The sequence below is a fragment of the Tachyglossus aculeatus genome, chromosome X1, assembly GCF_015852505.1.
Source record: "Tachyglossus aculeatus isolate mTacAcu1 chromosome X1, mTacAcu1.pri, whole genome shotgun sequence".
NCBI classification, from domain to species: Eukaryota; Metazoa; Chordata; class Mammalia; order Monotremata; family Tachyglossidae; genus Tachyglossus; species Tachyglossus aculeatus.
Window position 1 is genome coordinate 65918783 of NC_052101.1, and position 26569 is coordinate 65945351.

The window sequence follows — 26569 nt, forward strand, 5'->3', positions numbered from 1 at the left end:
ATTAGAACCCGCGACCTCTGACATCCAAGCCCAGGCTCTTTCCACTGAGTCACGGTGCTGCTCTGATCCCGGCTCCACCATGTGCCTGCTTTGTGACTTTCAGCAAGTCACTTCACTTCTCTGTGACTCAGTTCCCTCAGCTGCCAAACAGAGATTCAGTACCCATCCTCCCTCTTACTTAAAACTTGAGCTCATTCATTCATTCATTCAATCAATTCAATCAATTCAGTTCATTCATTCAATCAATCGTATTTATTGAGCGCTTACTGTGTGCAGAGCACTGTACTAAGCGCTTGGGAAGTACAAGTTGGCAACATATAGAGTTGAACCCTACCCAACAGCGGGCTCACAGTCTAGAAGGGGGAGACAGACAACAAAACAAAACATATTAACAAAATAGAATAAATATGTACAAATAAAATAAATAGAGTAATAAATACCTACAAACATATATACAGGTGCTGTGGGGAGGGAAGGAGGTAAGGCGGGGGGAGATGGGAAGGAGGGGGAGAGGAAGGAGGGAGGGAGGGACTTGTCTTGTATCTACCCCATTGTTTAGTACAGTTCTTGGCACATAGTAAGCACTTAAATACCTTTATTATTATTCTTATTACCCCATTGCAATTAACATAGTGGTCTTCAGGGCACCTAAGAGCTGCCACCAGGTGGAGCTGCAGCAAGATCGTGGTGGTAAGTCCGTCATTTGGTTCCGTTACTTGGCACATTCATTCATTCAGTTGTATTTATTGGGTTCCGTTACTTGGCACATTCATTCATTCAGTTGTATTTATTGAGCGCTTACTGTGTGCTAAGCGCTTGGGAAGTACAAATCGGCAACATTTAGAGACGGTCTGTACCCAACAATGGGCTCACAGTCTAGAAACAGGGCACGCTGTTGCTACCACCCCCAATCCAGTGTTGATGGCCATGTCCAAGTACTATGCTTGTTACATGTGATCACATGCTTGTTACATGCTTCACTTGAGAAACACTGCTGTAATATAGTAATAATGATATTTTGTTAAGTGCCTACTATGTGCCAGGCTCTGTAGTAAGCACTGGTGTGAACACAAGCAAATCAAGTTGGACACAGTTCTTGTTCCATGTGGGCCTCACAGTCTCAATCACCATTTTACAGATGAAGTAACAGGCCCAGAAAAGTGAAGTGACATGCCCGAGGTCACACAGCAGACAAGTGGCAGGGCTGGGATTAGGACCCATGACCTTCTGGCTCCCAGGCCCATGCTCTAACCACTACACCATGCTGCTTCTGTATGCTGTAATCCTTGGTCTCTGAGGGAGTGAACATCTTTTTGGTTGTGAATGTTGGATGGTAATTACCTGTTTCTCATTTTAATAGAAACCTGAGCTATAATAGGCTGACAGAGATCAATCCTGCCATCTTTGACGACCTGCTAAACCTTGAGGAAATGTGAGTATCCTTCCAAAATCTTTGTGTGCTTTGGGGGGGAGACTTGGAGGAACTCACCAAACTGTAGGAAATCAAATGGCTTTAGGAGTTGCCAGCTTTGTCTAACCAACCTACACTAACAAATGAAACTTGAGAGGAGGGTGGGGTGTGTGTTCACAGAAAGGCTGTATCTTTTCTTTTTCTCCTCCTCCCTACCCACGGAAACCCGACAATTAACACAAATTGGCAGGGAGTTATCGGAAATCATTCCTGAGGCTTTTTCCCTCCCTTTTGCCCCATACAAAGCTTGGTGGGAATTATTCAGGTAGTACACCTGGTCATTTACATTTCCTGGTTGAAAAGACATTACACTCTGAGAAAGCAGAGTGATACTCAGCTGTGACATATGATGCCAGCCCCCAGAAAGCAAAGGTGAAGTGTAGTGCCCAACAGAGCTTAACTCCTGTCTCCTCCCACCTTCAAACAGCAGTTCCAGGGCTTCTGAAATCTGCATGCCTTCTGCAGCTTGTTCAAAGAGCCTTAAACTATAGTGTGAAGTCTTCCCTACCAATGTGGGTTTTACGATTCCTACAATCTTCTATTCTTTAATGTATTCATTTTGCTTTTGGCATACCTGATCAAGAAAGTTTTAGCAATCCATCGATGAACAAATTGTGAAGTTGGAACTCTTTGCTCCCATATTGATTTCTCACTGAGTTCTCAGCATGGGCTCTTTCTAGTTAAAAACAAAACTCTTAGTTGACCAGGCAAATATTTGCTGTTAGGACATTCCATTGTAGATTTTGAAGGCCCAGTGGATAGTTAAAAATATTGAAACATCAGACATGATTCTGGCTGTGGTTTCAAGCTTTTTTGATCATTTGTCTGCCACTGTTGATATCACAGGTTACAGGATGCCAACATGTTTTTTATTAATGCTAATGGGACTGCTATGACTTGCCTGGGGTCAAGACAAAAATAGATGGAGGCAGGCAGGGGCAGAGGGAGTACTCACCAAAGCTGAAGTTCTTGGCATGGAGCAGAGCAAGAGCAGCTCGAACAAGTTAGGAGGAGAAACTACAGTCACTGCTGCCGCCGCCTTGCCATCATAACTACCATAGCCGAAAGCTGGAGCTGGGGCTCTGGCTACTGCCGCAACCTAACCCCCTTACCGTCAGTTTTAATCTGCTCTGCTGTTGTTCTGTGTCTCCCCTCCACACCGCCCCGGGTTCCCCAGGATTCTAACTTCCACCAGGAACCCAACAGGAAGTGGAGCAGTAATGGTCGGAACAGGTAAGAATTGAAACTGTAGCTGTGGCCGATGCTACCACAACCAGGAGCCTTTATCCGTGTCAAGTCCACCACGACACATGCGATTAATCAGTCATATTTATCAAGTGCTTACTGTGTGCAGAGCATTGTACTAAGTGCTTGGGAGAGTACAGGTAGATTCAAGGAGATGCCTCTTTTATCTTGATACAGTCTTATAGTCGCATGAACATCTATTAGTATTTTCTACCTCAGAGGTTGGATGGCTTCCTGAAGATCACAACACTAAAAATGAAATACAGTAGTGTTAAGTGGTGGAATACAGCCTACCCAAGAGCAAATAGAGGATTTCAGCATTCTAGTAAATGAGAAAGGAGAAGAAAGTGGGGGGCAGGGGAGGAAGCTTGCACAGGCTGAATAGCTTGTAGGTAGAATGAGTTTTAATGTTTCCCAGGCTGCTCTCAGTTTTCTTAAACTTTGCAAAACCATCAAATGTTGGGAATGTGTTGGAGGAGAACCACAGGATGACGTATTTGTCGTAATAGTGGCGGTTTTATTTTCAAAAGTGCTGGAAGCCACATAATCTCAGGGACTGATTGGAAGTAGATGGCCTGATGCTTAAAATGGACTTGAAGCACTGACTTTCGGAAAACATTTGGGTGTATCGTGATGGCTCTTGGATCCTTTGCAACTTCATCTACACCACAGATGATTTAAACAGGCCCTAGCTCCTGGAAATGGTTACCTATAGTTTCCATTAGTAAATGATATATGGGTGAATCTTATTATGGTGCTAGGAGAGGAGGAACTCATCTATTAATATGAGATCTATTTATATACATTTTAATATATTAGGGTACTGTTACTGTCACATTCTCCTGTGCGTATTTGATGCGGCCAATGTGCTTTCTGGGGGCGGTGACCTAAGATATTCCCTTATAAAATGAGCAAGCTCTAAATATGCACCACAGTTTGGCATCTATAGCGCACACCCCAAACAACTTAAAAAATTTTTCAGACCAGAGGGATCGTATATCTGACATATAGCTGGTAGAATTTTGCTGAATCATGTGCTTAAAAGAACAGTAGAGAATCACACATAACATGTGTCCCATGAATGCGTTGCCCAAGATAGAGGTCGCACTTGGATTTTTTAGAAATGTACTTCATGAGCATACTGAAGCAAGATGTTGAACCTTGTGGGAACTTTGGTTTGTAGTGTGTCTAGCATTCATTTCTGTTGAGGGAAAATGATGAAAGAGGGTCAATTTAGCCTGGTGTGTTTAAAACAGGGCATATTCAACAACATTTTTGGAAATGGGTTGTATTTACATTTGTTTTAAAACAACCCAAGTTCACAGATCTTCTGTTGAAAGGATACGCCTGCCCCCAGTCCCGTGGTCTCCTGGCAGCCATTTTCTTTCTTTGTCAGAGAGAAGGTAGGGGCCTTCATGCTTGTGCAGGACACAACTCCCTTATTGTGACCATCATTATCTGTTGTACCTGTATTTCTAAAAGCACAATAAATGAAAATGTTAAATGGCCTTGCATATTATTGCAAATTGAAATCTCAATATGAGCACCTAAGACAAGACATAATAAATTCACATGGAAACCTTGGCATTACATTTTCATACACGTAGTTTTTTCTCATTTACAGCTGAACTGTGTATATCACGATGGTAATTTTCATGGTGGCAGTGTGTTTATTCAGCTAGGCCAATGGGTTGGGGAACCCCTGGAAAAAAAATCGATTTATAAGCAGGTTTTGTGGAAGCTAATCTCATCTAAAAATTGCTTCCCCTCCTGCCCAACTATTCTGAATGTTCTTGGAGTCTTACTGCCAGTAGGTAAGAATATGGTGCAGTTTTGAGTAGAAGTGAATCAAGAGGTTTTATATGTCATCTAATTCAGACAAGCATCATCTCTTGTATATGCTCTGAATAGAAAAAAAAAAAAGGTAATTGTTTTTGGACTACCAGTGAGGAATTGGGAAGGGGAGTTAATATCTTGCCACAATTCATTTTTGAGAGACTTTTCATTGCTTAGTGATTTGAACAAAAGTGTAGCGGTCTTGAAATTTCACCTCCAACATTTTACATGTGGCTTCCAAGTGCCTTCCCCTGAAGGCTTTAGAAAGCTGTGCTATTTTTTGATCAGTCTCCATTTCAGCCTGGCAACTGGGCTGTAAATATTTTCTATTGAGTGCCCTTTCCTTTGCCATTCGAGGGCAGCAGAGTTGTTCTTTCAAAGGAATGAAAAAGAAAGTGAAGAATCAAGATAGCTGTCTAGCCAAACCTGCCCTAATCAAACCAAAAATCTTGATGTATGTTCAATTACAGATGAGAACATACAGATCATCCATGCGGTGCAACTGTTCCCTTTTTAAATCAAATAACCCCATTGAGATTAAGGGTGCTATTTTTGACTAAACTAGTTGACTATCAGGCTGTTAATCAAGGCATAAAATGCACACTTAGAACACTTATCACTGCCTGATGTTGCTGGTTCATTGACCTGAACGCTCAGTTTTCAAAAGTTCCAAGTATCTTTGCAGTATTTTGATATTCCTTTTCCTGTGTATGGATTTCATTTGAAACTTGGTGGGGTGGACTCTGGTATAGTGTAACTCTGCTTAGAGTGAAGGGAAATTATTCAATTGTTAAAAGTTCTGCTGGACAGAATGGGGCATACTGTGGTTATTTCATTTGTTACAGTCCCATGTGGAAGAGAGACTGATGATCTTATATCTACCCTAGTGCTTCTTGTAGTGTTTGGGACTTAAGCAATCAATCAATGAAATTTATTGAGCACTTACTGTAGGCAGAGAACTATATTCAGTGCTTTTTTAAAAGGCATTTATTAAGTGCTTACTATGTGCCGGGTACTGTACTAAGCATTGGGGATATATATGAGCTAATCAGGTTGGACACAGTCCATGACCCATGTGCTCACACTCTTAATCCCCATTTTAAAGATGAGGTAACTGAGGCACAGAGAAGCCAAGAGACTTACCCAAGGTTACGCAGCATACAAGTGGTGGATCTGGGGTTAGAACCCATGTCCTCTAACACCCAAGTCCATGCTCTTTCCACTAAGCCATGCTGCTTATCCCCTGCCCACAATGAGCTTACAGTCTAGGGAGTGAGACAGAAATAGAAAATAGAATAGAATAGAAAAAAATAATTGATAGATATGTACATCATCATCATCATCATCAATCATATTTATTGAGCGCTTACTGTGTGCAGAGCACTGTACTGAGTGCTTGGGAAGTACAAGTTGGCAACATATAGAGACAGTCCCTACCCAACAGTGGGCTCACAGTCTAAAAGGGGGAGACAGAGAACAAAACCAACCATACTAGCAAGATAAAATAAATAGAATAGATATGCACAAGTAAAATACATGTACATAAGTGTTGTGGGGCGAATACCACATGACTGAAGGGTACAGATAGTAATAGCAGTTTTCATGATCTTGGTGCCTTCCTTCTGACATTCTTCTTGAACTAGTTTCTGTGTGCATCCACATCTTGCCCTATGCACATTGTTTGTCTCTGTGGTAAGTACTGAAAAGTATCAGTCCATAAAGCAGCTTGGCTCAGTGGAAAGAGCACGGGCTTTGGAGTCAGAGGTCATGGGTTCAAATCCCAGTTCCGCTGCTTGTCAGCTGTGTGACTTTGGGCAAGCCACTTAACTTCTCTGGGCCTCAGTTACCTCATCTGTAAAATGGGAATGAAGACTGTGAGCCTCCCGTGGGACAACCTGATCACCTTGTAACCTCCCCAGCGCTTAGAACAGTGCTTTGCACATAGTAAGTGCTTAACAAATGCCATTATTATTATTATTATTTAGAGTTAGTTGCCAGTTTCTCATTGTAGATGTTTTATATTCTTTTTAGTGGCTCAGGACAAAGTCTTTTACAGAACTTGCCTTTGAACCAGCCATTGTTATGGGAAAATGATTACTAACTGATCCAACTTTCTGACACCCACGTCTGTGTTCTCTGTTGTACAAGGTACCAAGCAAGTTCCCTTCATGTGAGTGCATTTGTTGCTTTGCTGCCTGGATTTAATAATTTACTTCTCTTTGTTACAGGCACCTGAATAACAATGACCTGACTACCATCCCGTTTCTGGGCAATGCCTCCTCCCACATTATCTCGCTCTATCTGTAAGTGACAGTTTCACTAATTTTAGAGTGTGAGATGGCGTGAGTGATTCTGAGCACTAAAAGATCTCAATTCTGTTGTACGTTAAGGGTAAAGTTTCCTGACTGGAGCAGAATACAGGTCAAAGACATTTGAGATTGTTTGGAAGCACCTACCCGTGAAGTGCAGTAGACTGAAAGAATAGGGTGAAAAAGTTCTAAAACTTTTTCTTATAAAATGAGTCCCTTTTTATGGACTTGTGCCCCTATGATTGTTTTGAAATGTGTGCCCCTCTGACACTGTACACAATGAGCTAGGTTTTTCCCAACACATAAATGACTATCTAGGGAAGTGAATTTAGATGCTTTGGAAGCAGTGTTGCATCAAGTACCATATATGCCTGAATTTGCTACCTCAATGTCCTGAAAGTGTTAATGAACTGGCAGTACCTTTGTAAACAGAACTTAACATCTGAAATCAGCTTGAAGATAAAAGATTGAATATCCACAAAAGTTGTTTGTAGTTGTTTTTTTTTAATATTTATGCAATTGGCATCAAACTGGCTAGGCAGTCCTTATGAAAGGAGCTGTGCTCTGAAAATAGAATAAGAATGGAATTATTCAAGATAAAATGAATGAATGTGTTTGTGTGTGTGTGTGTGTGTGTGTGTATAAAGCACAATGCCACAATAACAAGATTTTCATTTTAAAGAATATTCAGGTGAGTATGACTTGCCAAACAGCCAATTTCAGCACATATCAATTTCAGGTTAATAAAACCAAATCTTAAGGTTCATGAGGTTTGTTAAAATGGGTTTATTACATATGATAGACATTAACCTTTGCAGAAGATTGTTCCAAATCATAAGGGATCTTTATGAAAAGCTAAACAGCATGGATTGCCCTTGATTTAGTCATTAATTATTTGCTTACTGCCCAGGTAAATGACTAATGAGCCTGATATTCATAATTGACCTGCTTTGCAGCAAGACGTAGGGGAGTTGGAAGTATCTGATGAATATGAGTCCATCTTGTGTGAGTGTGGATGGGTGTAGGTGATGAGGGATTTATTTCTTTTTCTCCCACCCTCCCACTTCTGTCAAATTTGCTCACCTGTGTGGGCCTCTCATCTTTTCATGAAGCAGCTCAGCGGGCAGTGTAGAAGGCCTTGGCAAGAAAGAACTATTAATAAGAAGATTGGTGTAGCTTGCAGATCTGAGATTTATGCTGGCAGGACACTCTGCGTTCTGAAGGGGCTTATTGTCTTTGCCAAATAACCCCTCTTCCTTCATCCTCTCTTCAAGTTTCTGTTCTTGTTCTCCCTTTTACTTATCCCGTGAGCCCCATGTGGTAGCTGATTGTCTCGTAGCTACCCCAGCACTTTGTACAGTGCTTGGTACATAGTAAGTGCTTAACAAATACCACAATTATTATGATTAATAGTTTGCTGACTGTCATGTGTCACTGAGCCTTATGACAAGAAGATGCATTTGGTGCATGGTTTATAGTTCAGCCCATGGTGCAAAGGTACTGTGGGATACAGACAGGCAACTCCTTTTGGTTTGTGCTGATCCTCTTTGGTTGACATCAGGGGACCTAGAGGATGGGAATCTGATGAGGAAACCTTAAGTGAATTACAGCCAGTTCAGCTGCAACTGTTTCCTAACTGGGGAGGAGGGAGGAGGGTCATGATCTTATGAAATTTAGAAATGAAGAACCTACTTGACTGGTTCAGAACTCTGAAAAAGATATTTGGCTTCTCCTGTTATAACTTCCCTCCTTAAAACACTCCTACTCAAATTGGGCATTTTGCAGGTGATGAGCTTGTGGGCAGGGAATGTGTCTACAAAATCTGTTCTATTGTACTCCCCCAAGTGCTTAGTACAGTACTCTGCATGCAAGCACTCAATAAGTTTGATTAAAATGGAATTAGTAGAAGACCATGTATCCGGGTGAACTGATGTTAGAGCTTGTTTTCTCGTCTTTCCATCCTGACACATTTTGTTCTATTCAGTTGTGATCTTCATTCTGTAGCTTGAATGTTCTTCCCCTAGGAGGAGTAGATGAACCTGACCCACTTGGGCCACAGGCAGTATGAGCTAATCACTTTTCCCTGTAGGGCCTGTGACGCTGTGTAAGAATTAAAACAGCCATGCTTTGCTAACTAAAAATACATTTGTTACTTAAATGAAGGGCAGAGCAGAGTGGACTAGGTTGGCTTTGTTCCTGCTCTTCCGTTAGACGGTGTTAGAAATGTGTTAAACAGAGAAACTCCCTCACTATTTAATTCTTTTGGAAAATGCAGGTTAATGCTGGCAGCTGCCCCTCACCCCCCCTCCCACACACACACACACACACACACACACACACACACACACACACACACACACACTCTCTCTCTCTCACTCTCTCGCGCATGGTCCACTTTGCAGTTCCATTTTTAAATTTTATATGAAGTGGAGTTCATGTAATATTCTGTACTTTACTTTTTTTTGCTGATGCCCTCCTCAGAATTTGATCGTCACTACTGATTATCATTTTGGATTTAACATTTATGGTGTGCCAGGCCAGTTATAGAGCAAGGGGAGTTGAGTGGAGAGTTACTGTTTCTGAAGTTCTGTGGCAAGCCACAAGTTGTCGATCTGGAGGGACCTTGATTTCATTAGAAGTCAATTGAATAGTAAGGGTTTTTTTTTTTCTTCTTTTGCGATTACCAGATAGTCACTCCTTGCTTCATTGGGAGCAGGGTGATCATGTCCTGTTAACCCAGAATTTAAAATAATTTGCACAACCATGTCCTTTTATATTAGAGTTAATTGGGCCAGTTAGTCTGCAGACCAGCATATGCAGTTGACTCTCTTGTAACTCAAGGGTGGTAAGTTTGAACCTACCATTAAGGAGAAATCACATTGTAGTACTCCATGACTACCGCCACATGCATGCACACAACTGTTCCAGATTAATTTGTATCAATCAGTCAATGGCATTTATTGAGCACTTACTATTTGTAGAGTCTTTAGTAAGTGCTTGGGAGAGTATAGTATATCAGAGTTGGTAGAAATGGTCCCTGCCCACAGGTCTAGAGGGGGAGACTGATATTAAAATAAATTACAGATATGGACATAAGTGCTGCAGGGATGAGGGTGGTGTGAATAAAGGGTACAAATCCAAGTGTGAGGGTGATGCAGAAGGGAGTAGAAGAGCAAATGAGGCTCTTATTTTCCCTGTTTGCAACAGATGTTTCCAACAGCTCTCATTTGGTATGAGTGTTGTCTTTTTCATACATCTTATGATATATCAAAGTTGTGTTCTGGAACTCCAGCTATGATTCCATCTATGTTTTATTCATGGGCACCTATTTTTCCATATTTTTTCAGCAGGAATGGGTGATTCCTTTGGGCCTAGTTCGTGTTTGGAGTTGATTAGAGTATGTTGGCATTGGTTTGGGATGGTTTTCTCAAAAGAGAACTCAAGTGTAAATTGAAATATTAATTCAACCATTCTGTGGGTGGGGGAGTGGGTAAACATCCTTTGCCTTGAAAATTTGGCCTCTGATTCCAGGCCTGTTTCCTGCGCACAATGTGTACTCAGTAAATACTCATTGATTCAATTATTGTCCTAAAGCGTACTGACATTAGGATGCTTTGAATCCCTGATAATAATTTTGGTGCTTGTTAAGTGCATATTATGTGCCAAGCACTGTTCTAAGTGCTGGGATAGATACAAATTAATCAGGTTTGTCACAGTTCCTGTCCTACATGGGGCTCACACCCTTAATCCCCATTTCTACAAATGAGGGAACTGAGGCACAGAGATGTTAAATGATTTGCCCAAGGTCACACAGACAAGTGGTGGAGCTGGGAGTCCTTCTGACTCCCAGGCCCATGCTCCACTATTCTCTATTGTAAGCTCTTTGTGAGCAGGGAACATGTCTACCAACTCTGTTGTACTCTCCCAAGTGCTCAGTACAGTGCTCTGCACACAGTAAGCACTCAAGAGCTACCATTGATTTGGTTGATTTTTGTCATGCTTGTAGGTATTTATAGACAAGGGCTCTGTGTTTAGTTCATTGTTCTAAATAATATTCTGGAAAGGCAGTTATAAAGATTTGGTAATTGGAAACTGACCTAGCAATGATATGAACCTGTCCCTTGCTCAGTATGATTGATAAATAGCCCTGTTAAAGGTAAACACTACTTTTAAATTATGCAGTTGTAGAAGAGCTAAAGCCACCTTTTTTCCCCTCACCGTAAGTATTAGGAATTAATAAAGTGTTAGTTAATAGAATGAAGAGGGTGGGGAGATTCCAACACCCTTTTCCAGCTAGTATTAAATGGGAGGGAGGACTACTAGTAGCACACTTTTAAATATGATAGCCAGGGAATTCAAAATTACAGTTGCCACATCAACTGTAATTTTGACTTGTGCAAGTTTGACATTTTTCTCTTAAGATTTTTCCTAATTTCCTGAGCCGTGGCTCTTAAAAGCTCTGCTGTATTAATGACTGTGATGTTCTTTGTACTCAGTTTCCTCATGTTAAAGTAAAGGTATTGAATTTGTCTGTTTAGCTTGATACATTTTTATTTTTGTACAGTCCCAGTTCATTTTGAGGTATTCACTTCTTATTCACTTCATTTCATGTTATTCAGGGTAATTGTACCCAAGACACTTAAATCATGGAAGTATTTAGTTTGAACTAAGTGCATCTCTTTTAGAAAAATTTTGAGGTTGCTCCTAAATGGTGTGAAATCCCATTTGGAAGTACAATGACTGCATTTTACCAGGTCAACCCCTGGCTTCAGCAAACTGAAAAATTGAAAAATGTGTTTCTCGGCATGGGTTGGGGCTTTTTTTTCCTCCTTGGGTGAGCTGAACAACCGGTACAACATTGTGCCTAAGTCAATAAACCACCAAACTGAGGAGCGGTGTTGATGAGGGCTAGGCATTGCAAGCCCTGCAAAGTGCTATGATTCCCATGGAAATGGCCAGAAACCTCTCGGTTCAGGTTCATTCATTCATTGTCGTATTTATTGAGTGCTTACTGTGTGCAGAGCACTGTACTAAGCGCTTGGGAAGTACAAGTTGGCAACATATAGAGACGGTCCCTACCCAACAGTGGGCTTACAGTCTAGAAGGGGGAGACGGAACAAAACCAAACATATTAACAAACTAAATAAATAGAATAAATATGTACAGATAAAATAGAGTAATAAATATGTACAAACATATGTACATATATACAGGTAGTGTGGGGAGGGGAAGGAGGTAAGGCGAGGGGGGGGGGGGTTCAGGTGTGTAACTCTCCATCCCCTTCCTCCTCCACTCCTGCTCACTGTGACCACATTCTCTCCCTTCACACTTAGCCCTGCCGTGGTGAGAAGGCACAGATCATCTGCCCCCCAAATAGTCTGTTCCCTTCTAATTGAGAGGCTACTTTTATTTGGAGAATTTAACTAGAGGCCCTCCCTACTCCACTCTTAGTCTAAGAAGGATCCATCATTTTCAGAATTATTTTGCTAGGCCAAGTGAAAATATCTTAGCTTCCCATAACTCCGCTGTGCTGCTGTTACATTCTTCTGGGTCCTTTTCAGCTCATTAAAAGTTGAGGAGAAATCTCTTTATATTTACCCTTAAATGTAGAGAATAAAAGGGGGAATATGCACCATTCTCAACTATCAGTGGCTAACCTGCAAGTGGTGCTGTACTAGAGGCTTTACAAGGAGAGAACTAGGAATTTACAATCCAAGACAGATTTCACTGATACTCCAGACATGTACAAAGGCTAGTGTGATACCTCTTCTAAACCTGGTTTAGAAAGACACTTTTTCCTCCCTGTCTTCGTGATGGATGAATTGTATGGGCATAGCCCAGATTTCAGCCACCCCGGACTCCACCTGTATTGTTTGATGCATTTGCCCAACTGAGCTGGACCTTCTGGATGAGTGCTACAGTTAAGTAAATCCCTTTCGACCTTCAGCCTGGACTCAGATTAGGCAATCATCAACAAAAAGATCTTGGAGTAAACTCTGCCCTCAGTTCCCATCAGATTTCAAGGTGTGGAAGAGATACCTCCCTCTCTTCCCCCCACCCCAAGGTAGAGGGGGAGGCAACCTAAAAATCACATTTGCGGGACCATAATCCAGTTGTTTAGTGGATATGCCTGGAGTCAAGAGAGACTATAGCTATAGTGTCCCAAAAGAGCAAATATACATAAGGGTTGAAGTGGTCAATGGAATGGTGTGACTGAAGGTGGACGGATTCCCTCAGAAAAGACCCAGCAGGTCTATATAGGGTGCTTACTGTTGAAATCAATAAAACTACTGACAAATGGAGCAGAAAGTTCTTGTGAAAAAAATCAATCCTTTTTAAAGGTCCGTTAATGTAAAGAGCAGTTCCCATTAAACTATAAGTAAATAGTCCTCACAGGGGAAAGAGGAAATAATGTTTTGTCCCCCAGAGGTAACATTTGAGACCGATGGTGATTGAACTCCCGATGGAAAGCACTGACCGGGGGTCAGATGGGAAAATGAACTTGTGACAGTCACTGGCTACCGAGGACAGTTGCTCAAATTTATAATGAACATTCAAACTTGCATTGGAGTTGGAATTTTAGGGACTAAACATAGGTTTCAATTAGTGTTTTTGAAATCCAAGGGAGAGCTAGTTAACCAGTATCAAAAGTCAGCTCTTTGTTCTCCACAATTGGATTATGCGGTTAGCTGGATGTTTTCTCCATCCCTCACCTTCCACCCTGTTTGTAGAATTTTAACCCCAAAGCGATTGTTCATAGTATGCTCTAGCATCAGACTCTTGCAATAATTCTTTATTGACCTAACTTTCAAATAAGCCTAGTATTTTTATTTTTTAAATGGTATTTAAGCACTTACTATGTGCCAAGCACTGGGGTAGATACAAGCTAATCAGGTTGGACACAGTCCATATTCCCCATGGGTCTTGCAGTCTTAATCCCCATTTTACAAATGAGAGAACTGAGGCACAGAGAAGTGAAGTGATTTGCCCAAGGTCACACAGTAGGGGTAATTGGCAGAGCCAGGATTAGAACCCAGCTCCTTTGACTCTTGGACCCCTGCTTTTTACACTAGGCCACGCTGCTTCTTGCAGTACAGATTGTGAGCTTCCATAATTTTGTTAGTATCCCACTGACATGCAGGTGTAGTGACCGTACACAATAGAGGAGAAATGGTAAAATACGTAGCTAGCTGCAACTTCTGAGTGGGCAAAGAAGTTCACCTACATGAAACTAACAGTTTAAACTATGCACTGGGTTGTGCATACTGGTTTAATATGGCTCTAGTCCTGGCATTGGCAACTAGTAAAGTACACAATATGAGGAGGCCTGTCATTCCGTTTGGAGTAGGAGATAGAAATGTAGCCCACTTCTAAGCAATCTCTCCAGAAACAACATGGCAAGGAAAAACGCTAAACAAATCATCATCCAACCTTGACCTACTCATCAGTTCCATAGCCAAATTCTCAGTGTTTTGACAAAAGGCCAGCCTAAGAATATCCATGACCAGATGCTATTAAAGGAAGCAAATGCTAAATCGACTCCAAGTATAGTGAATAGTTAATTTGTCTGTTTGTGTTGTGTTTTAATGTTTTATCACTCCTCATGTTTCTGTTGTCAATCCCTTCTCTCCACTTGAACTTTTAAATAGTGAGTCCCACAAGGGACAGGGACTCACTCAGTCACCTTGCCCCTTCCTCCTCACCACTCTCGTACTACAGCCTATCCGCACACTTCCGTCCTCTAATGCCGACCTTCTCACTGTACCTCTGTCTCACCGATGACCTCTCATCCACTCCGGCCTCTGGCCTGGAATATCCTTCTCCTTCGTATCCGACAGACAGTTACTCTCCCCACCACCTTCAAAGCCTTATGGAAGGCACTTCTCCTCCAAGAGGCTTTCCCTGACTAAGCCGTGCATTCCTCTTCTCCCACTCCCTTCTGCACCTCCATGACTTTCTCCTTTTATTCGTCTCCCTCCCAGCCTTATGTAAATATCTGTAATTTTATATTAATGTCTGCCTCCCCCTCTAGACTGTAAGCTCATTGTGGATGGGGAATGTTCCTGTTATATTGTTAAATTAGACTCTCCCCAGCACTTAGTACAGTACTCTGTACTGTAAGAAGCAGCGTGGCTCAGTGGAAAGCCATACTTCATGCTGCTGCCTCCATACTTCATGCTGCTGCCCGGATTATCTTTGTCCAGAAACGCTCTGGACATATCACTCCCCTCCTCAAAAACCTCCAATGGCTACCGATCAATCTGCGCATCAGGCAGAAACTCCTCACCCTGGGCTTCAAGGCTCTCCATCACCTCGCCCCCTCCTACCTCACCTCCCTTCTCTCCTTCTACTGCCCAGCCCGCACCCTCCGCTCCTCCACCACTAATCTCCTCACTGTACCTCGCTCTCGCCTGTCCCGCCATCGACCCCCGGCCCACGTCATCCCCCGGGCCTGGAATGCCCTCCCTCTGCCCATCCGCCAAGCTAGCTCTCTTCCTCCCTTCAAGGCCCTCCTGAGAGCTCACCTCCTCCAGGAGGCCTTCCCAGATTGAGCCCCTTCTTTCCTCTCCCCCTCGTCCCCCTCTCCATCCCCCCGCCTTACCGCCTTCCCCTCCCCACAGCACCTGTATATATGTATATATGGTTGTACATATTTATTACTCTGTTTATTTATTTATTTATTTATTTTACTTGTACATTTCTATCCTACTTATTTTATTTTGTTGGTATGTTTGGTTCTGTTCTCTGTCTCCCCCTTTTAGACTGTGAGCCCACTATCGGGTAGGGACTGTCTCTATGTGATGCCAATTTGTACTTCCCAAGCGCTTAGTACAGTGCTCTGCACATAGTAAGCGCTCAATAAATACGATTGATTGATTGATTGATTGATTGATTGATTGGAAAGAGCCCGGGCTTTGGAGTCAGAGGACATGGGTTCAAATCCCGGCTCTGCCACTTGTCAGCTGTGTGAATTTGGGCAAGTCACTTCACTTCTCTACGCCTCAGTTCCCTCATCTGGAAAATGGGGATGAAGACTGTGAGCCCCATGAGGGACAACCTGATCACCTTGTAACCTCCCCAGCGCTTAGAACAGTGCTTTGCACATAGTAAGCGCTTAACAAGTGCCATCATCATCATCATCACTCTGCACATAGTAAGTGCTCAATAAATACGATTGACTATCTCATTCCCGCCTGTGTAATCTTTCCTAGCACATACTACAGAAGTCTGCACACAGTAAGTGCTTTAATATATTTCAGTACTACTGTCAACGTGGGCACAGAATGCGTTTACCAACTTTTTTATATCGTACTCTCCCAAGCACTTAGTACAATGCTCTGCCCACAGTAAGTGCTCAATAAATACAATTGATTGATTGCATTTTTCCCAAGCACTTAGTACAGTGCTCTATGCACAGTAAACTCTGAATAAATGCCATTGATTGATTGAAAGAAATTGAGACCTGCCAAATTGTCATGCAAGGTACTCAAACAGGTTTACTAGGCCTCTTTCCTGTGCTATTCCATTGATTATTAGAAGTATTGCACTTTTAGATAATAATGACACTCAGAGGAACTAAGAAACGTAATCACTTGCTCTTCCATTTTTTTTCCCTGGGTGCAAGAACAGTTGGTTTGAACAATGCTTCGAACCTAGTCTCTAAAGTTACGTGCACATACCACTGTAGGGATACCACATTTAACTTCAAGGTCGTGCTTAGGTTTCCCACTTCTGAAAAAAGGAACCAGGTACAGGGCTAAGGGAGTAAGCATTCCAAGCTGTTATCTTAAGGCAGCGTGTGTGAGGGAGCTCTGATTACGGCTGTGCTTCAAATAGAAAGTGCAACTTCCACATGGCAGAGTCATGTTTAGCACTTACTTAGGTTACAAGCTGATTATCAATGTTATCTGATAAATCTTTGCCCTTGGCTGAAGCTTGAATTCGTCCCTTTAAAGCAGCATGGAAATAACACGGGGACTGGAAGTCAGGATATGGTGGGCTTTAATCCCAGCTCTACCACCTTTTTAAAATGGTATTTTAAGTGCTTACTAGGTGAAAGGCACTGTACTCAGTGCTGGGGTAGATACAGCATGATCAGGTTGGATGCAGTTCCTATCCCACATAAGGCCCACAGTCTTAATCCCCATTTTACAGATGAGGTAACTGAGGCACCGAGAAATAAAATGACTTGCCCAAGGTCACACAGCAGACAGGTGGTAGAGCTAGGATTAGAACTCAGGTCTTCTCACTCCCAGGCCTGTGCTCTTTCCACTAGTCATGCCACATGTGTTTTGTGTGACCTTGAGCAAGTCACTTAATTTTTCTGTGCTTAAGTTTTTTTTTGTTTTCTCATCTAAGTGAGGATTAAATCCTACTCCCTGTGAGCCCCATGTAGGACAGGGACTGTGTCCATCCTGATTACCTTGAAATCACTCCAGTTGCTTAGAACAGTGCTGGGCACATTGTAAATGCTTTACAAAAACCACCATTGTCATTGTTATTATAGACAAAGTTTGAATCAAGAGGAACTTATGAAGAAAATAAATATTCATTCCTTCACCATGAACTAAATCTAAAGAGATCTCTATCTCTTTCCTCTCACCCCATAGAATATTTTATTTTTCTCAGTCAGCTCTGGTTTACTCAGGGGGCTGTTTGCTGAGTTGTCCTGTTGCTCCTTTTCCATTCCTCTTCCACTGTTTCTTTAGTATCGATATATGGGATTAAATAAGCAAAGCAAACATGGTAAAGTGCCAGCTTTGATTCTTTTTAGGAACTCTTGTAACAGATTTTGATGAGGAAGGAGATTTAAACTAAAGGATTAAAGTATTTGGATAATCTGGAGATCATAGATTTACTCCTTGTTTCTAATTACAACAGTGCCTAGTTATATGTAGGTATTCTGTTCATAGAGCAGTTGCTCACAAAACTTCAGGAAGAATGACATCAACAGTATTTATGGAGCACTTAATGTTCAGAGCACTGTATTACAGTTGATGTTTGGGCAGAATACAATAAAAATAAAAGAATCGACCCCTGCCCTCCAGAAGTTTACAATCTAGTGGGGTAGGATGTCCTAGGCTACTATTCTGAATGCAGTTGTGAACACAGAAGAGTAATGGAGATTTGAGATTTTTATCATTGCAGCCTCGTTAGTTGTCAAATACCACAATTAATTAAGTAGGCATCAAAAAATGCAAGATGAAGACAACTCATTTTGTCTAACTTTGTACATTTGTGCACTGCAAGCTGGAATTCTCCCTAGGGAAGGCACTTTAATGGCCTCTGTTTGAGCCTTCCAGATATACAGAGAAATAACTTGTACATTTTCTCGGCAGATGACTTGCAGATGTGCTTTGCTTCTCATTTCTGTACTCTTGAAAAAGAAAATGAAGAGAACACCAGCTGGAAAGATGATGAAGTTGAGGAGGAGGGAAACCCAGTGGAATAAAACTGCCCTTAAATCACTACATTTTTTTTTAAGACTAATAACTTAGTCACAGGATGACTCTTGTTCCAAAGCAGCTACTTCTGCTGGTGTTACTTTTCTTTTGTGGCAAACATTCAGACTTTAAATTTAGTAGCCAGACTTAATTGAGAAAATCATTCTGCCCAGACATTGGCACTGTGCTTGATGGGCACAGTCTCTTCATTAAAAACAGTGGATTGGCAATTACGTTTCCTGAAAACATTCCAGTGTAACAGGTAATAAAACAAGGAATTAACTGCTATATTGAACCACCTGTTGTGTAGATTAAAATTGTTGTTTCAGAATCTCATTCTAACATGAGCTGTTGCTTTCCTTTGGTTTTTGTAATTTTTTATAAATAAACAACTTGGGGGTTGGGAGGGCAGGGGAGAGCGGTAGAAAGAGGCAGTTTTTGCTAGGCAGGTTACAATTAAAACTACCCCAAGGTGTACACTCACCTCTTCTTGGCCCTAACATTTGGGTTTGGAATTGGGAATGTTTCTACCAACTCTGTTGTATTGTAGTAATAATAATAATCATAGTTATGGTATTTGTTAATCACTTATTGTGGGCCAAGCACTGTACTAAGCACTGGGGTGGATACAAGCAGTTGGGTTGGACAGAGTCCCTGTTCCACATGGGGCTTTGTCTCAATCCCCATTTTACAGATATGGTAACTGAGGTCCAGAGAAGTGAAGTTACTCACCCAAGATCACACAGCAGACCAGTGGCCAGGATTAGAACCCAGGTCCTTCTGACTCCCAGGTCTTTGCTCCATCCACTAGGCCATGCTCTATCTCATGATTCTGCCTCTCATTCTGCTGCTTCCCCGACTCCCCGACTTCTAGGTGCTTGGAAATGGAAGTGCACTGGTGTTATTGTAGTAAGCCTTTGGAGCCCTCTAGGAGTTTACAGTTTAGTAATGTACAGATAGGAGGAAGGGGAGGTGGATAAGCATATGAGTTTAGTGGCCCCATGAGGCACCTGCAAGCAGAACCTTGGTAACCAGGAAATTCAGGGTACTGAACTAGTTTCAGAGTCCAGGTGCAAGAATCAATTTAGTGTCAAAATCTTGAGCACAGCAAGTAGTGTGAGTGCTTGAGCACAGTAATCTGAGGTTGATTTCAGGAATAAATGATACTTGTTGGGGGGTGGGGGAGGAAGAGTGGCCGATCAAAAAAAAAAAGGTTGAATGTGCTTGGTGCAGGGTGAGGGTGGGTGGGGAAAGCAACCATATCCCCACTCAGGAATCTCCAATCAGTCATATTTTTTGAGGGCTTACTGTATGCAGAGCACTGTCCTTAGTGCTTGGGAGAGTACAATATAACAGAGTTGATAGACATGTTCCCTGCCCAAAACGAGCTTAGAGTCGGATATAGAAAACAGAAATAAATGAATTACGGGTGCATACATAAATTTTCCAGTGGTTGTCCGTCTGACTCCACATAGTAATAATGTGGTATTTGTTAAGCACTTACTATGTACAAATCAATCAATCGTATTGAGCGCTTACTGTGTGCAGAGCACTGTACTAAGTGCTTGGGAAGTACAAGTTGGCAACATATAGAGACAGTCCCTACCCAACAGTGGGCTCACAGTCTAAAAGGGGGAGGCACCAGTACCAGGCACTGTTCTAAGCACTGGGGTAGATCCAAGCTAATTGAATTGGACACAGTCCCTGTCCAACATAGGGTTCACAGTCTTAATCCCGATTTTACAGATGAGGGAACCGAGGCACAGAGTAGTCAAGTGACTTACCCAAGGTCACACAGCAGACAAGTGGTAGAGCCAAGATTATAACCCATGTCCTTTTGACTCCCAGGCTCACTAGGCCTTGCTGCTTCTCTGCATCAAACAAAAACTCCTTACCATTGGCTTTAAAGCATTTAATCGCCCCCCCCCCCCTTATCTCCCTGATGTACTAATAAATGCCAGTATTATTATTACAACCCACCCCACATTTTTGCTCCTCCAATGCCAACATACTCACTGTGCCCCCATTATCAGCTGTCTCACCACTGACCCCTTGCCCATGTCCTCCCTCTGGCCTGGATCTTCCCTCACCTTAATATAGAATAGTATACCACTCTCCCCACCTTCAAAGTTTTACTAAAATCACATCTCCAAGAGGCCTTCCCTGACAGACCTCATTTCCCCTACTCCCCCTCACTTCTGCATCACCTATACACTTGGATCTGTACCCTTTAAGCACTTGATATTCATGCCACCCTCAGCCCCATGGCACTTATTTACATGCCTGTCTCCTGCTCTAGACTCTGAGCTCCTTGTGGGCAGAGAATGTGCCTACAGACTCTATTGTATTCTCCCTAGTGCTTAGTACAGTGCTCTGCACACAGTAAGTGTTCAGTAAGTACCATTGATTGGGGAAAGGAAATAGTGTGTTCCTGTGATACCATATTGTAAATGAGACTGCACTCAGAAGATGGCCCCAACCTCAGGGTAAGAGTGTGTGTGTTTGTGTTCTCATAATGGACAATGTGAAAAGTAACTTTTAACAAATTTTGGTTCAATAAAGGACCAAGCATGCTGTGATATCCTCATTTCCTAGGTAACTTTGATCCCAACTGTTTAATGTGAAGTTATTTTGGAACATTTCATCAGTCCAGGCACTAATATGTGGTTTTCACCATCATTCTTAAAGATTTGTTCTGTGGGGAAAAGAAAATGAGCAAGGTGGCACAGATGCCAATCATGTATTGTACATTCAGTTTTCTTTGGCTGTCAAGAGTTTCAAAAAACATGCCATTCTTGAACTCATTCTCTTATAAAACAGTTATTTGGAATCTACGGAATGTGCTTTTTTCAAACATCGGGTTCCCCCTTGGAGCCCTCATTCGCTCTCATGGTTTCAACTACCATCTCTATGAGGATGAGTCCCAAATCTACATCTCCATCCTTGATCTTTCTCCTTCTGTGCAGTTTCACATTTTCTCCTGCCTTCAGGGACATCTCTGCTTGGATGTCCCGCCGATATCTCAAACTTAACATGTCCAAAACAGAACACCTTATCTTCCATCCAAACCCTGACCATCCCGTGACTTTCCCATCACTGTAAACAGAACCACCATCCTCCCAGTCTGACAAGTCCATAACTTTGACATTGTCCTTGACTTACCTCTCTCATTCAACCCACGTATTTAATCTGTCACCAACTCCTGTCAGCTCAACCTTCCCAACACTGCTAAATTCTGCCCTTTCCTTTCCAGCCAAACTGCTGCCACATTAATCCAAGCACTTATCCTACCCTGCCTTGATTACTGCATCCATGTCACCTGTCTCTCCCCACTCCAGTCTGTAGTTCACTCTGCTGCCTGGATGATTTTTCTGTAAAACTCTTCAGTCCCTATTTCTCCTCTCCTCAAGAACCTTCAGTGGTTGCCCATCTACCTCTGCATCAAACAGAAACTCCTTACCATAGGCTTTAAAACACTCAATCATCTTGGCCCCTCCTACCTTAACTCTCTGATTTCCTACTGCAACCCAACCCACACACTTTGCTTCTCTAATGCCAACCTACTCACTGTACCTCGATTTTGTCTGTCTCGCCACCGACCTCTCACCCACATCCTGCTTCTGGCCTGGAAAGCCCTCCCTCTTCATATCTGACAGACGATCACTCTCCCCACTTTCAAAGCCATATTAAAATCACATCTCCTCCTAGAGGTCTTTTCTAATTAGGCCTTCATTTCCTCTTCTCCCACTCCCTCCTGTGTCACCCTTGCACTTGGATATGCTCCCTTTATTCACTCCTCCATCAGCCCCACAGCACTTATGTACATATCCATAATTTTTTTAGTTCTATCAATTTCTGTCTACCCCTCTAGACTGTGAGCTTGTTATGGGCAAGCCCCCTTTTCCTCAGCTCCCCCTACCTTCCGCGTCACCTCGACTCGCTCCCTTTGCTCTTCTCCCTCCCCATAGCACTTATGTATATATCTGTAATTCTATTTATGTATATTAATGTCTGTTTACTTGTTTTGATGTCTGTCTCCCCCCGTCTAGACTGTAGGCCTACTGTGTCCAGGGATTGTCTGTCTTTATTGCTGTATTGTACTTTCCAAGTGCTTAGTACACTGCTGTGCACACAGTAAGTGCTCAATAAATACGATTGATTGAATGAATGAATGCCTACCAACTCAGTTATATCGTACTCTCCCAAGTTCTTAGTACAGTGCTCTGCACACAGTAAGTGCTCAATAAATATGATTGATTGATTGTGTTATCTACCTTGCAAAAAATATTAGAAGTTAACTTTGACGTTAGCTTTTGTGGAGGATGAAATACAGTCCATTCATTCTCTGCTTGTAGGTGATGCTTTTTGACAAACACCGAATTAAGGAAAACCCATGCAGGATTATGCATGCCTTGGTGGACCATATAATGACGTATCCAGGCTAATGCCTTTTTCAACAAAATGTTCATGAATTCCCCCAACAACATTCTACCCAAAGTGTGTAGTGAAAACATGTTATAGGAGAATTGACAGTACAGTTATCTGCCTTTCAGGCAGTGGCCAGAAGTTGGTGGAGAGAATTTGTATGTTCTCCTTCCCCCATTTTTCCTTAAAAACAGGAGTGTGGCTGTAAGAACCAAGTGGAAACACATGCCTCAGATCTAATTAGAGAGGTGGTAAAGCTTGACACCTTCAAACAGCTTATTGCTGGTGATTGTTTATCCATGGTAATAATGGAGGATAGAATGGAAACTTATGGTATTCCATTTGTAGTTGAAGATGACATTCTAGATATTGTAGTGACAAGGAATCGATATCTTAAACACAATCATAGCCATTAGTTTTAATTTCACAATTTTTTTTTTTTTTACCAGAAATCCTAAGTAACAAAATGAGTGATTTTCACTTCTCTCAACAATGACCAACATGGCAGGAGGGAAGACTTGGGGAACCGAAGGGATAGTCGGGAGTTGAAGGTTTTCATATTTACATATTTTCAACTCTCTCCTCGACCCCCTCCAATCTGGCTTCCTTCCCCTACGTTCCACCGAAACTGCCCTCACAAAGGTCACCAGTGATCTCCTGCTTGCCAAATCCAATGGCTCCTACTCTGTCCTAATCCTCCTCGACCTCTCAGCTGCCTTCGACACTGTGGACCCTCCCCTTCTCCTCAACACGCTATCCAACCTTGGCTTCACAAACTCTGTCCTCTCCTGGTTCTCCTTTTATCTCTCCGGCCATTCATTCTCAGTCTCTTTTGCGGGCTCCTCCTCCCCGTCTCATCCCCTTACTGTAGGGGTTCCTCAAGGGTCAGTTTTTGGTCCCCTTCTGTTCTCTATCTACACTCACTCCCTTGGTGAACTCATTCTCTCCCATGGCTTCAACTATCATCTCTACACAGATGACACCCAAATCTACATCTCTGCCCCTGCTCTCTCTCCCTCCCTTCAGGCTCATGTTCCTGCCATCAAGACATCTCCATCTGGATATCTGCCTGCCATCTAAAACTCAGTATGTCCAAGACTGAACTCCTTATCTTCCCTCCCAAACCCTGCCCTGTCCCTGACTTTCCTATCACCGTTGACGGCACTACCATCTTTCCTGTCTCACAAACCCGCAACCTTGGTGTCATCCTCGACTCTGCTCTCTCGTTCACCCCTCACATCCAATCCATCACCAAAAACTGCCGGTCTCACCTCCGCAACATAACCAAGATCCGTCCTTTCCTCTCCATCCAAACCACTACCCTGCTGGTTCAATCCTATCCTGACTGGATTACTGCATCAGCCTCCTCTCTGATCTCCCATCTTCCTGTCTCTCCCCGTTTCAGTCTATGCTTCACGCTGCTGCCCGGATCATCTTTGTGCAGAAACGCTCTGGGCATGTTACTCCCCTCCTCAAAAATCTCCAGTGGCTACCCGTCAACCTACACATCAGGCAAAAACTCCTCACTCTCGGCTTCAAGGCTCTCCATCACCTCTCCCCCTCCTACCTCACCTCCCTTCTTTCCTTCTACATCCCAGCCCGCATCCTCCGCTCCTCTGCCGCTAACCTCTTCACTGTGCCTCATTCTCGCCTGTCCCACCGTCGACCCCTGGCCCACGTCCTCCCCCTGGCCTGGAATGCCCTCCCTCCGCACATCCACCAAGCTAGCTCTCTTCCTCCCTTCAAAGCCCTACTGAGAGCTCACCTCCTCCAGGAGGCCTTCCCAGACTGAGCCCCCTCCTTCCTCTCCCCCTCCCCATCCCCCCTGCCCTACCTCCTTCCCCTCCCCACAGCACCTGTATATATGTTTGTCCAGATTTACTACTCTGTTTATTTTACTTGTACATATTTACTATTCTATTTATTTTATTTTGTTAATATATTTTGTCTTGTCTGTCTCCCCCTTCTAGACTGTGAGTCCATTGTTGGGTAGGGACCATCTCTATATGTTACCAACCTGTACTTCCCAAGCGCTTAGTACAGTGCTCTGCACGCAGTAAGCGCTCAATAAATACGATTGAATGAATATTTTTCAATTATGAAACAGTTGCCCGAGGAACAGATAGAGGAACGCTTCCTTTCTTTCCTCGCTAGTTAGGGTTAAATAAAATTGTTTGTGCCATGACTGATTACCCTGAGAGCAAATGATTCCAACTTGGTGCTGGACTATACCTCTTCTTATGGCAATCCTGCTGAAACATAAAGGACCATCTGTAAGTGTGTTTGCTCTTGGGACAAATTCAGCAAGCTGCACCGCTATTAAATGGATAGAATAATAATAATAATGGCATTTATTAAGCGCTTACTATGTGCGAAGCACTGTTCTAAGCACTGGGCAGGTTACAAGGTGATCAGGTTGTCCCACAGGGGGCTCACAGTCTTAATCCCCATTTTACAGATGAGGGAACTGAGGCCCAGAGAAGTGAAGTGACTTGCCCAAAGTCACACAGCTGACAATTGGTGGAACCGGGATTTGAACCCCTGACCTCTGACTCCAAAGCCCGTGCTCTTTCCACTGAGCCACGCTGCTTCTCTACCGAATCCTACTGTAGATTTGATACACATGCTGTCTCCGCCCCCCCCCACCCCAATCTTTTTGATGGTGTTTAAGTGCTTACTATGTGCCTAGCACTGTAGTAAGCACTGGGGTAGATACAAGATAATCAGGTTGGATACAGCCTCGGTCCCACATGGGGATCAAGATCACATGACAGGAATATCCACTAAGCACTATCCACTAAACACCCTGCCTCTCCTTGCTTGGGGGGGTGGGGGGGCGGGTGGTGGTGGTATGTGTGTGTGTGTGTGTGTGTTAACTACAACGTTTAGATTTTGTGCAATTGTCTTTAGCTGTTTAAAGGTGGCATTACTGTCTGAAAACAGTGATGTGGAACCAATATTCCCATCCACATTCTGTGCACATGAAGATATGTCCTTTGTTGTGCCTTAACTTTTTGCAGACTGGCTCCATTTTTGACTCTGCTTCTTGGTATCAGGGTCTTAAAACCTTCCTGTTATGGTGCTCTGAGACTGGTTTAAGGAAGGCTGATAATTTTGGGGTACTGTTTCTCACTCCTGTTCCTGCCATTTTAGCACAGCCAGGGCATTACCGAATGGGAATCTGAGCAACCCCAGTGTTTTACAATATTGTCAGCAACCCATTGTTCAAAATGTGAACCGTTTATTATTATGGTATTTGTTAAGCACTTTATGCCAAGCACTGTTCTAAGCACCGGAGTAGATACAAGGTAATCAGCTTGTCCCATGTGGGGCTCAAAGTCTTAATCCCAGTTGTACAGATGAGGTCACTGAGGCACAGAGAAGTGAAGTGACTTGCCCAAGGTCACACAGCAGACAAGTGGTGGAGCTGGGATTAGAACCCATGACCTTTTGACTCCCAGGCCCGGGCTCTATCCACTACGCTATCCTGCTTCTCAGTGTGAGCAGGCCTTTTCATTTGGGGTATCCATCAGTGGAATGTGAGCTTGATTGGTTTTTCCAAAACTGGTTGTCTGTGGGTGGCTCAGAACACTCTTCTCCTTATGCACACTGTAGTATATAGGGGGAATAGGGGAGCTAGTTGGCTGAAATTAGGGATGCAGTCTGTGACCGTGGACACATTACCTCACACTGACATTATGGTCTAGTCACTGTCCAAAAAAGTTGTGCTCCAGGGTACGTGGCTCAGCAGAGGTGATGTGGAAGTAGAAGGAAGCTAGTCACCACCTCTCTCAAATGCTCTTTTTATTACTGATGTTCAAACCACATCTAGCTGTTTC

The 26569-nt window shown here is 42.9% G+C and overlaps 1 protein-coding gene across 3 annotated transcripts in view; it reads left to right on the forward strand.

Moving 5' to 3' along the window:
- LRIG1 (leucine rich repeats and immunoglobulin like domains 1) overlaps positions 1-26569 on the forward strand; it is a 142721-nt gene that overhangs the window by 48889 nt on the left and 67263 nt on the right. The window contains exons 2-3 of one of the 3 annotated variants that reach the window (XM_038772030.1): positions 1361-1432; positions 6781-6855. The exons of 1 other annotated variant lie outside the window; for it this stretch is intronic. In XM_038772030.1, the coding sequence (XP_038627958.1) occupies positions 1361-1432; positions 6781-6855 (147 nt within the window). The remainder of the gene's footprint in view (positions 1-1360; positions 1433-6780; positions 6856-26569) is intronic. One more of the 3 variants, XM_038772031.1, reaches the window with a different exon arrangement.